At 41.0% G+C, this 13,044-nt stretch overlaps 1 protein-coding gene across 7 annotated transcripts in view; it reads left to right on the top strand.

The window, feature by feature from the left end:
• add3a (adducin 3 (gamma) a) overlaps window positions 1-11,558 on the top strand; it is a 104,984-nt gene extending 93,426 nt beyond the window's left edge. For 3 of the 7 annotated variants that reach the window (XM_087841911.1, XM_087841910.1, XM_087841909.1), the window contains 7 exons: window positions 631-888; window positions 1,115-1,219; window positions 2,020-2,106; window positions 2,890-2,925; window positions 3,624-3,747; window positions 6,230-6,322; window positions 8,527-11,558. In XM_087841911.1, the coding sequence (XP_087698037.1) occupies window positions 631-888; window positions 1,115-1,219; window positions 2,020-2,106; window positions 2,890-2,925; window positions 3,624-3,747; window positions 6,230-6,322; window positions 8,527-8,777 (954 nt within the window). In that variant the 3' untranslated portion in view covers window positions 8,778-11,558. The remainder of the gene's footprint in view (window positions 1-630; window positions 889-1,114; window positions 1,220-2,019; window positions 2,107-2,889; window positions 2,926-3,623; window positions 3,748-6,229; window positions 6,323-8,526) is intronic. The other 4 variants (XM_087841912.1, XM_087841913.1, XM_087841914.1 and 1 more) reach the window with 4 other exon arrangements.
• The last annotated feature ends 1,486 nt before the right edge of the window (window positions 11,559-13,044 follow it).

Genomic DNA, 13,044 nt, shown 5'->3' with positions numbered 1-13,044 from the left:
AGGAGATCACGCCAGCTCAGTTAAGTTGAAATGTCGGTATCGACTGAGATGTGGGGGCTGAGATTGAAAGGAAAGGGGGAAAGACAAAAGAACGGAACCTCGCTGTCAAGCCTGGTGTGGAAAACTGTCTGAAAACCAGCTGGACTAAAAGAGTGCACTGAGGGACGGGCGATGGGAATGTGAGAGAAAAAGATCGTTGGGAATAAAGTGGAGAGCAAGAGGAAAGGAAGGGGATGGAGGGAAAAGGGTGAGAGAAAAAGGGGGTCAGACAGGAAGTGACTATCTAACACTGTCCTCTGTGTTGCCAGAAACCCTGCAGTCAAAGCACAGTCTTTCTTTTTCTTTTCCATGTGACTAACTATGAAACTGGCAGGCCAACCAGCATTACAGGAATCAATGCTCATTTTTGTCGTTCATGTACTAAAAACGAAACCGATTGAATGTTTATTCATTTATAATGTCAGCTGTGAAATCAGTGTCATCATACAAAACTTATTCTGGAGCAGTAGTCATGGATGATGTGGGGAGACTACTGTGACATATGACAAGGCCTATGTAAATGTATGTATCGGCACAAACCAGATAAAAGAAAGCAAAACCCTACATGTGATCCTGTGCGATGCCTTTTAGGGCTACAGGACAGGCTATGCATACCGGCACCCCATCATCCGGGAGAAGCCGAGGCACAAGAGCGACGTCGAGATCCCCGCCACGGTTACAGCGTTCATGTTCGAAGAGGACGCGGATAGTGGTGCAACACGGCTGCCCTTCAAGTTTCTCCAGCAGCGGCAGCAGAGGGAGAAGACACGCTGGCTCAATTCACCCAACAGCTACACCAAGGTCAGCGTAGAAGGTGGAGAGGAGCGCTACAACAGCCGGACAACCACGGTGAGCAGTGTGGCTGGGAAAGTTAGTGTGTACATACCCACAGTTACTGTGGACTGCTGTGTTTTGGCTGGACTTGCATCCCAGTGTTAAGAACAAATAGTACTAGATCACCATCTAGTGGCTAAATTGTGAACTACAGGGGTTCAGCTGCATCATCATTATTATTATTTTTAATATTATTATTATATTTTTTAAAACAACGTTTTCACCGGTCTTCTGTTAACAGTGGATGAAGGCAGATGACCCAGGAACCCCAATTCGTATCGAGGATCCCAATCAGTTTGTCCCTCTCAACACAGATCCCACTGAAGTGCTGGCGAAGAGGAACAAAGTAAGAAAAACTACCATTTTTAGCAGACGCTTGATGCTATCAAGGTGACAAAAATCTAAAGATGGAGTGACAGAAATTGTAGGATACACTTTACTATTTTGTGCTGCTTTCTGTTTAAAAATGTGAGGATATTAACACTTGACACATAATTAAGGATTAAACAAATCTCTATCATAGCCTCATATGTTTAAGGAGGGCATAACAGCCACGATGCTACTTTGAAGTATCAGGTTTTTTTGTTTTACTATTCTGAAAGCCAAATATGAGCATATCTACACCAGGGGTAGCTAACTAGAGCCATGCTAAATAGTAATAGTATTAATTTTACTATAAAGGTAATAATGTTTCAATAAAGATTATCTAGAAATCACCAAACAAGAAAGCAGAAATCAGTCAAAATCAATCATTCAGATTAACAGAGGTGAGGATTTACAGCAGCCAGTCCCCTAAATTTAACATTTATAGTATCAAAGTAGATTAGTTATAAAAAATATTTTAAAGAGTCGTCTACTGTACAGTTGTTGTCAAGAGTGTCTCTTTCTTCCATACTTTTATGTGTATAGTCTGGTCCACATGCAATTATACTACTGTATAATTGGTAGTTTCAGTGCTTGAGAAGACGGCTACATTTGAACTGTCACTGCACTGGTTTTACTAAGAGCATCTTACAAAATCAGTACAAATCTAGGCACTGAAACATCTGACTGCATCAGGCATGTTATCCTGATTCCTGACAGAATGTTTGTGTTCACTTGTTTGGGTTATTAGAGTATGTCACCGTGTGTTTCGTCCCGTTACAGATCAGAGAGCAGAACCGGCTTGATTTGATGTCATCAGGGCCGCGGTCTCAGCACCTTGCAGGCATCCCTGTCGACGAACCGCGAAAGGTGAGAATTTCCTCTTTCTCGCCTCTAAACCTCGTGTTCTGTGGAAACCGTCGTTTTTAGAGAGCAGATCTTCAAAGGAGAAAGTATCTGATGGTAAACTGTAGATGTGTAACATCTAATATCTGTTTTAACAAGACAGGTTTTCACAAAAAATGCATAAAGTTTAAGCAGTTAGATGCTGTGACTTAACAATAAATACTTTTAATTCCTCTTAAAGGGCACATCAGGGTACATGACAAACAGTTCTTGCAGGATGTTCTTCAATTAACAGAAAGTCCTTACAGATATTTGAAGAAAATCCAGAATAGCTGGTGTTGATAATGATATAAAAACAGTTGAGGTTTGCAGAACATCTTTATCTAACTTTAAGGAGAAACTTAAAGGTGTTCTCAGTTGTTTTGGCTGATTAGAGATTTGCTTTTTTGTGATATGATAGAGCTTTTCTGCATATTACCGGAGTTTCCTAATCTTAATGACTTAGTGAGAACATTAGAGGAAGAGGACGACTCTCCAAAACTATTTAAAAAAAACAAAAAAAACAAAACAAAAACTTTATCCAAAATTGTTCAGACTGCCAGTTTAAGCCACTTTAATGACATCTCTTGAACACTAGGGGGAGACAAGTAAACACATTTATAACGGATGAACTGAAGCTCTTGACAGTTACACTTTACTAGCAAGGATAGAATTGAATGTATAAATTAATGGAACACGTGAAGTAAAAATGTCTCAACTAGAAGTTGTGGTGCTGATGGTTTCGTGGTTTAATGTTTTGTCTTGAAGGATCTGGTGCAGATAAACGTTCTGGTAAATACCAACGTACGTTTTCCTGTCTGTGGTTGTTTTTAGTTTTTTACATTTCTTTTGTTCGTTTTATGATTTTTAACACTTCATCACTCGTTCTGATCAAAAACCACTGCATGTGTTGTAGTAGAGTTTTGCTTTAAAATTGTTTTCAATGTATTACTTTTGCTTTAAACAAAACTGCACTTATTCGTGAGAGTTGTTGAAGTGTGATGATTTGTTGGAGCATGAGTCTCTTTATGACATTTTTAGGCAGAAATCTTAGCAGAGATTTAAGCTCGAGTGCGTTGTGTGTGTGTGCACGAGTGTGAGTTTTTGTGTTATTTTTCTCCGATGGTGTCTTATAAACACATCTTGCGTGGAGTTGATTAGATGTGGACTCTGTGATGTGGTTTTATCTTTACAAGAGCTGCCTTAGTCATCCTCTAATGAATGATTGTCATCCTCAGACACAGTGGGTGTTTGTGCCGTTTCTAAAAAAACTTATTTTTCTTTTAAGTCGGTGAGTGCAGTCGTGACTAAAGAGACGGCGTTGTTTTCTTTCTGTGTGTGTGCGTGCATGGGTTTTTTTTGGTATGTGTACCTTTGGTGTGCGCTTGTGGGTTAGTACATGGTTTGTTTTTTAAATTTCAGAGTGTGTGCTAGTGCCTCCTGATTATTTCTCTCGGTGTACGTGTTTCCCATCCTCACCCCTCTGCCTGTCTCCTCCCCAGCCATACGTGCCCACAGAGGAAGAGCAGATGGCTCCCCTGCCTCCCAACCCTTTCAGTGAGTTGTCAGTGAAGGAGCTGGAAGAGTATCGCAAGAACGTGGAGAGAAGGCAACTGGGCCTCAGCGGTACGGCACATACGCTCACGAATACACTTCTGTTAACAACCATCAAAGCTCACGCACACATGGCGAGATGAACTCGAACCCAGAGTTTTCTTTCCTGCTGCCAGCTGCAGACGACCTTACCAATCAGTGAAGGTTCATTAAACAACAAAATATTGAGCCGGGGCTTGAAACAAATTGCATCAATAATCAATATGCAAGCTACAATTTGAGCGCACACATCGGGAGATTAGTTTGAGCCAGCAAGAGGAATGGTCATCTGCTTAGCTGGGTGCTGGCGTCAGTTTACTCCGGTGCAGGAAACTGGTCCTTTTCTTTTAATTTATCACTTATATCATGGTTTTGATACATTTATCTAAAGTAAATCTTCTTTTTTTTTAAAAAAAAATGCTGTTATATTAACCATCACAATCATCTTTAATAACCCTGAAGGAAAAACTAAGACCTCAAGAAATCTTGAATATGAATTTATCCGGTTCCGCTTGTATCTCTTGAGAGCTGAGTGAAATCGGTTTGTGTTGCCCCTGGATTAAAAGCTCATCAGCATCTAAAACTACTGTTGGTGTTTGAGTCATTAGAGGGGTTTTTTGCACGTTTTAAAAGACTTTAAACTGCGGAAAAAATAAGACACTAAGAGCCAGATATTCACAAGTCCTTAAAATAAACAGCTGGAGCAGATTTCAACTTGAGCTTAAAACTAATCAGGATTTCTTAAAATTGGTTCTGCAGTTACAAAGCCGTCCCCTTGGAGACTGATTAGTAAACAGCTCAAATTTTCTTTGTGCCCTCTCAGCAGTCTGGTGGTAACAAAAGATTTAAAGGATCTCGGTCAACGCGTGCACAGACGCACATCTATATACCTATACGTCTATATCTATATGCAAGGTCTATGGCTGCTTTAAACTGTGTTAACCTTGTCAACACACACACACACACACACACACACGCACACACAAGTCAATGCTAATCATATTAGCCTTCTGTCCTATTATCTTTCAGAGAGGCAGAGGAAAAATCAATAGCGAATCGATATCTGGGGGGCCTTCTGTCACACTGGAGCACAGTGAATGTGTATTTGTGTGTTGTGTATATTTGGGTAAGGCCATGTGTATGGATGGCTGCAAATGTTCTTCTGTGCATATGAAACATGGTGCGACTGTATGTGTGTAAGGGGCCAGTGTGATTTAGATGGCAGACCGAACAGACAGCAGGTCTTCACACCCTCCACATGATCAGAGCCCGTTGCTATGACACTTTTGCCCCCATAGCCCCATGAATCCCCGGTGACCAATCTGGAGACAAGCTGGAGACCGTCTGGAAAGGCCTGATACATGCTCGGCCCGGACACACACACACACGTTTATAGGCTTAGCCTGCGATTAGTTGTGACATGCAGATTGTATATATTGATCATTTTTTAAAAAACAGATTGATTATAATGCGCATTATATAAGAGAACTGATCAAATTGAGTTATATGCGACATAGATATGTATGAACATATGTACAGATGCATATTATGTGCTATATGTTTCACAGGAGGTGACAAAGCTCATGCAAATGACTACACACACTGAGATCATCTCATCTGAGGCTCGCACGCATTTTTATCTGTGTATATACAGAACACCGAGTACTATCGCTGCACAGATCAGGCTGTTATGCAAACACGTCCTATACGCTGTGCTTGTAGGAGTTGTGAATGATTGTGACGACTGCCAGCTCGATGTGTAAGCCCGAACGTACTAATGAATGTGTTAAAGTGATCTGGGAACGTCTTTCATTCAGACTAATTGGTGTTTAAAATGAAATTAAGCTACTGTAGCTAAGCTGCGTGGCAACACTATGTGCTCTTTATGGTTGGATAGAATTGTTTAAGAATCTATAGTTCAAAGGGTGCTTGTTTCTTTATCCATTTTACATAAGAATATAAACTTTTCTCATAATCTCCTTATTCTATATAAGAGTGACTGAGATTTCTTTTCTTTCTTGCCCTAAACTTCATTTTTCTGTATTTAAATGTCTCACAATACAAATACTTCAGTCTATGTTAATTATACATCTCATAAAGAAATTTTAAACTTTGGTGGTCTAGCCAGCAGTGGACCACAAGTCGTTGTCCGTGTTAAGGTTTAGCAAAATGTTACAGTGTGTGCTCAGCCACCCACGCCCGGGGGCGGGGTGGATTGATGGCACTCTGATAGCTGGGTGATCAGCAGACAAGGATTTTGTAAATTTTGTTGGAAAACAGCTGTGCATGGCCTGATTCTAACATGTGTGTGTTACCACTAATCTGTCAACCTCCCCACCCCCTCACTCCCTCCGGACCCTTCATCCCAATTCCCTCCAACCTCTCATCCCACTCACCCCTGCTGTCTTCCCTCTACTTCCACCCCCTACACCCTGCCACAATCCTCTCATCCAACCCTTACACCCCCCCCCCCCCCCCCCCCCCCGACCTGGCCCTGTCCCCACCCTCCCTGCAGATGGCGAGCACGAGCTAACCTCTGACGATGGCTCCACTCTCTCTCAGTCTCTGTCTGTCACCCAGTCCCCGCAAAGCACTTCAGCTAAAGAAGGTATCACTCACTCACAGACTGAATTGTTTTTTCAGAATGAGCTTCACTGTCTTGCTTTTTGACTTTAATGTCAGATGTGTGTTTGTGGACGAGCATGAGAGCGTAAATTTAACTGCAATAGACTAAATGCTTATTATACAGTGCCTGAACTAGTTCATGCTGTACTAACTACTCTTTCATGTGAAAACGTGGTCATCTAATTCAATGAAACTGCAACAGTTTCACTATATTTAATACCTCTCTGGCTTTTTCTTCTTCTTTTTTGGTCAATACAAATTTATATTGGGTTATGAAAATGTAGCGTTGCCTCAAAGGTATGAATTCATATTTTATACACTTATTATTTTGCCATTGAGGGTCCAAAGGTTTGTTTGTTTGTTTTTTAGAGCAATGGGAGAAGCAATTTTTAAAGACTTGAAGTCTTGTAAACTTATAAAGCATTCAGGGATTTCTGTGATTTCGCAATTGGTTGCCAGAGAGTAGCTGCTTCAAGAAATGGCATCAATTTTTGGTTATATCAGCCCAGCACTAAACTAACTCCCTCCTGATGAAAGCTCATACTTCCATTTTCTGCTAGTTATCTAGGTCTGCTATGGTGTAAGTAGTGATGCCCAGACCCCCCTCTCACCAGACAGTCTTGGGGGGGTAAGCTGTCTACCATGTCCTGGGTCTGCCCAGAGGTCTCCTCCTTGTTGAACATGCCTGGAACACCTTGCCTAGAAGGCGTCCTGATCAGATGCCCGAGTCGCCTTTCCTTTTGATGTAGAGGAGCAGCATCTCTCCTCTGAGCTGCTCACCCCTATCTCTAATAGAGAGCCCAAACATTCAAAGAAGGCTCATTTTGCCAACAGTTAAATATTCGTTTGGTCACTACCTACAGCTCGTGGCCATAGATGAGAGTAGGAACATGGATCAGCCAATAAATTGAGAGCTTTGCCGTCATGCTCTGCATCACTTCCTAATGAAGGATACAAGACGGTATTGATTTTCTTACTTGGCACATTCAGTGTTTTTATCAAAACTTGAGGTTTTGTCGCAGTCTTACACGCATCATTATAAAGACTTGAGAATGTTTATTTGGTGTTAACATCACAGATCTGAGGGATTGGTAATGGGAAGTGTCACATCACTGGGTTTCTTGCCTGTTGCCGCCCTTTGAATGTATTTCGTCTGTTAACACGCAAGATTGACATTTGAAGCCATTTGGTGTGCCGCCAAGAAATGGCAGGATCATAGAGGTCTCTCTACAAGTTGTAAATAATGGCACTATGGGATTGGCTTCCTGTCCACTTCCTTCCAGCGCAAACACGCAAAACCACACAATAACAATTAACCAATAACAGCGCGTTCACTCAGGGGACCTATATTTTCTGACACTGTCACCATGAGGTCAGCCGTGTTGTACAGCAAGCCTTTTAGTCCAACCATCTGGTTTTTATGCAACGATGAAAATAACCTCAGAGGACACGTTTGGTGCGTAATATGAAACCAGCGCCCTGGATTGCTTAACCTGCATTCGCAGCACAGAGAACGGAGATGTGACGCTTCCCGGCATGTTACGTGAACACCGATTAAGGCGGTGTGTGCAGTGTGCTGTTCAAAGCTCCCATTTTGTTGGGTTGAAAGGAGGGCAGACTCTCTGGGCTATCAGGTCACTGGGGTTTTTACGCAGGGATATTACGAAATATGTAGAGCACAGGGACACTGTGTGATTAGTACATCCGACAACAGAGCCTCGCATTTGGCACAAGAGGACACAGTGAGACACAATAAGACATGAGACATATTCAGTGTGAGAAAATATATTGATTTAATCAGTCATTTCTCCAATATGATAACATGAACATGCACCTCAGTGATGCTCCACCAATAATAGTTATGAGTTTGCTCTTGGTGGACATCCACAAGCTGAAGATTCCTATTGGTGGAAAACGAGCCAGTTTTAATGAACTCTGTTTAACTACCAGATTGTATGCTTGTATGCCAAAATGCATAGATTTTTTTTAAGATAAACAGGATCATGATGTAAAAAGCCATAGAATATTTTATTTGAAAAGAGAGTGCCTTGCAGCTCATAGATTTACTCTACATGTATCCCTTCCAAAGAACACTTAAATCCAGGGAGCTCTTCTTTGTCGTCTTGCAGATGTTGTGCCCGATGTTTTCACCTCTAACTTGTGTCTCGCTAATTTCCCTTCCCGCAGAGAACCACACAGGACTGATGAACGGTAAAAACGACCACGGGGACGTGGACGAGGAGCTGTCAAAGCGCGTGAGCCAGCTGACCACCAGCGTTGAGAGCGTGGAGATCACCGTGCGCTCCGGGGAGAAAATCGAAGAGGCCCTGTCCCCCGAGAGCTCGCCCTCCAAGTCGCCCAACACCAAGAAGAAGAAGAAGTTCCGCACCCCATCCTTCCTGAAGAAAAACAAAAAGAAAGAGAAGACGGAGGCCTGAGAGCGAGCGGGCAGCAGGCGGCGAGGCAGACGGGGAGATCATCTGCATAGAAGAATGAGGGGCAAGCAAACCCCCGTTTTCTGTTTAATAATGTCTGTTTTTATTTTGTTTTAAATGTCCTTTTATGTTTTTAATTTTATTTGTTTTTTAACAAAAGGTTTTATGTGCAAAAGGCAGAGGAAACGAATTAACAAAAATCTGTTTGTAATAAAAAAGAGAAGTTTTCTCCTTCTGCAAAAAGACAAGTAAGCTTAGGGGTTTGGGGCGGGCAAGTGAGGCCACAGATGAAAACTGCAACAGATGTGGGGTGGCTAGGGCAGGTAGTGGGGTGTCTGCACACCTGACCTCCTGTGCAGGGCTTTAACGGGGCTCCTTGGAAGTGTCATTCAAGGCTGTTTAGATCCTCAGTTTTTGGCTACTCCTGTGATTATTCCCGGGTTGAAAAATGGAACGTGAAACCACGTTGTTTTTTTCTTGCTTCAAATAATTGGAATGCAGCCCATGTGTTGTAAAACTGCACACATTCAAAAGAAACGCTTTTTTCCCTCCCCTTCTAAGACCTTCCAGCCCTTTTACCTCCTCCTTCTTCTTCTTTTCTTTTTTTTTTTTTTTTATATCCCGGTCACCTGAGTCTGCATACGGAACAGCGAGACCACATAAAATTTCAAGTCACACTGGAAAACTGGTCTCAGAGGGGAAAAAGAAAACAGCCACAGGGTTTGTGTTGATTTATTTACTGTGAGAGAGGATCTCTCACGCTCTTCAGGCTACTGTAGGCACAGGCTTCTGACAAAAACCTTCTTTTCAGCTTGTTGTGGTTGAACTACAGATGAGTTTTAAGAGTAGAGACAGTGAGGCTGACAGTCTATCACAACTTATCTGAGAGAGAATATTTATGTAGCATTTTTTTTCATCTTGTCCTTTTCATCTCAGCGTTTGTTGGTTTTTTGCCAAATTAATGGGAGAATGGGAGGAAAAACAATCTCATCTAAAGCAAGCATCTCTATTTCTAGTTTGTCATCTCATTTTTACTGAACACAAATTTGGTATTAGTTGACTGTTTTGTACTCATTTCTAAGCTTTTACAGAGAATACAGATGTTATGCATGATTTCTCTTTTTTTTCTGTTTTATTTTTTTTTTGCAGCAACTGAATTTATTTGGCTGTCTTCTGTAGTGATGCCTGATTTTTTTTTTTTTCTTTTCAAATTATATTCTAACCTTCAGAGTACACAAAGTTACTATATAACACAGATATATGAAAACTGGATATGTTGGCTATAGATTTTTTTTTCTCTCGTTAGCTATATATTTTTTATTTCATGGTGCAGCACTTTTTTGTGGTATATAACACATTTTAGTTGCAAGTGGTTTCACCAGTGAGGAGGATCGTGAAGTAATTTGGTAAAAGTCGTGCAAGTAGAAAGCGAGGCATGGTGTCGGGGAGCGGTCAGGACCCAGAAAGTGAGTTGAATGAAGACGGACAGAATAATCTTTCATTGGTGTCACACGTGAGAAAATATTACTGCGCTCAAGCAGCGTTTCTGCTAAACGCAGTCCCCAGCTGCGATGGGAATCATGGGTCATGGAGAGTAGAGCGGTGACGTCTTTTTGTTTGGTGTGTTTGTGCGTGCGCGCGTGTGTGTTTTAAGCCATATTGTAATTTTTTTCCTCCATTATTTTAATAAGACAAGGGTTGTGATTCTTATCTGCCTGCTCAGGCGTCATAGACCCTAATAAGAACTCTGTTAAATCACCCCAGTGACTGCATCGACACCCCTCAGGCACCCCAAAACTTTATTTTATTTAATATTTTTGCAGTGGCTACACTCACAGTAGCTACGCCTCCTTGCCTAATTTGCTGTTTTATTTCCTCCAAGAACTGGAACATCATTAGGAGGTCATAGGACATTTTATCTTTTTATGATTCTTTTCCGAGGCCGGTCATTATTTCAGCTTCTAAAACCTTCCCTCCTGTAATTTCTCTTCTAAACACGATCCTGTTGTAACTGGCGGATGACCCACAGTTGAACTCAGCAAAGCCAAAGTGTGATGGGTTGCCACATATCCTCCCCCCTGCAGTTTAACCAGATGTACCAATATCCCAGCTAGCAATGTGAAGTATTGGATTTGGAGGGAGTGCGGGAGGGTTTAGGGGCACATCTTTAGCCGTGTTAAACGATAGCTTTTGGCTCCGGGCGAAGAACTGAGGTCACACAACTGAAAGATGGAGAAAGAGGAAATGGAAGTGCTTATCTGTGTGTAGTAGACAGGAGCAGGGGAAAGGACAACCTGATACTAACACACCATATTTTCACCACTCAGATGTTTTTTTGTTTTTTTGTTTTCTTTGATACATCGCTCCTCCAGGAAATCTTTTTTTCATCCTCCATTTGTATCGCAGTAGTTTTTTTTTTTTTTTAGTTTGCAGGACGCCTTAGGTGGTGTTTTTTTTTTTTTATTAACCCTTTTTTCTTTTTTAGCAAAATTGCTTCCAGATGAACTGAATTTGCATCACATCCTTTTTATTTTCTCATCTGTTTTTGACTGTTTGCACCTTGCTTTGCTAATGTCGCCACCTCTTTTTTTTTTTCTGTTCAAAACAAAAAAACAAACAAAAAAAGCAAACAAACAAAAAGAACGAGTTTTGCTTTGGCATGCCAGAATGAGCCAAGCTACTTTGTGACCTGTGAAAATCCTATATAAGTGGTTATCTAATGGAGTTGCTTTTAGATGTATTGCTAATCTGTGTAAATTCACAAATAAAACTGTATTTTAAGAACCCGATGCTCATTTTTTTTCATGTTTGTGCTTCACAGTCCATATCATTCTTCAGCTTTAGTTTGACATAATCCATACACAGTCATTTTACTTTCACATTTCCATGAACGGAGTCGTTTTATAAGCTTAATGCTGGATTTTCATGAGGTTTCAGTATTGTAGAACGGCCTCATGGAAGAGAAAGAGCTGTGCTGACATACAGGACGCTTTGTTGAGTGAGCATGGGTGGGGTGGTGGTGGGTGGGGGGACTCTGGTGCCTTTATCTTTAATCAAGGAGTGAATTAATATGAATGTATACATATGTGTGTTTATAGTTCAAACTGAAAAATATGGCACTGATTAAATGTGAAACGTGAAAATCATCAACAGACCCAAGAACTCTGGAAGGACAGAAGTCATGAGAGTAAACATATGCATTGAGTCATGATCCCATGGCTATATAAAGCAGCACTTTGTAAGGTTTGTGCATAAGGAAATCTTTCCGTGACAAGCTATTGTTGTGCTATGAATAATCCTTGTCGTTATTTTCACACGTGAAGTCTTATTACAGCGGATTTTTAAGGCCGTTGTTCCCAACCTAAGGGCGAGGTGATCTGTAAGTCACATGAGTGAAGACAAGTCATTTTATTTGAACTGTTGTAATATTTTCCTCAAACTGGTCAATAACCATAACTATGCATCCTTATAAATGCATCACACTGTCCAAATGCTTTTCCCTATAAAGACTATATTTGATGACCCGCTCTGTGGCCTTAATGAGTTTTGACCTTTTAGAATAAAAATGTTGTCTTTAGTCTGCCATTAAAATAGTTTCCAGATTTTGCCAAAGGTAGCAGCAAAGGCAGAGACCACCCTCACTAACTTCTGATGCAAACCCAATCACCAGAAACTGCTTAGTTCAGAAAAGGATTTGAAGGGCTTACTCCTAGCAGGCTTTCGAGGGGTAAAGAGTTAAAAATAGCTTCCAAACACTCTTTCCCTTTGAAATAAAAAATGAAGTATCTACAGTTCAAGTCAATACTGATCGACTTTAGTGCAGCCCTAGCCCTTCTCAATGTAAAAAAACTGTAGTAATCACAACCCTACCACACAAATCCAGTAGTAGTAGTAGTAGTATACTCTGAGTCTGAGTAATAAAGCCATTTTAAACCTGGATTCTGACTCATAGCCAGCAGTGGGTGAGTGCTTGCAGAAAAAAGTCCACTTGCATAGAAGAAGATGCAAGTGGACTTCTCACTTAATATCTCAGTAACTCTCCCCTTTTATTGTCTGTTATTTAATCAAGTATAGTGTTCATATTGTAAACTACTTTTAGAATAAAATAAACAATGAAATAGGGTCTAATTTGGTGAAGGCCTACACTGTGATTAACAAGCCCTCAGACCCTCAGTAAGATTGATCATGATGTATAGATGTGTAGGAGTGGGTGATGTAATGTGGCTACAGCCATCCTTTATATACAGGCTATAGCCTCTTTTTTTTTTTT

This window comes from Neolamprologus brichardi, chromosome 6, assembly GCF_056152115.1.
Source record: "Neolamprologus brichardi isolate AB-2024 chromosome 6, ASM5615211v1, whole genome shotgun sequence".
Classification (NCBI taxonomy): domain Eukaryota; kingdom Metazoa; phylum Chordata; class Actinopteri; order Cichliformes; family Cichlidae; genus Neolamprologus; species Neolamprologus brichardi.
This window is presented reverse-complemented; position numbering and strand designations above follow the sequence as displayed.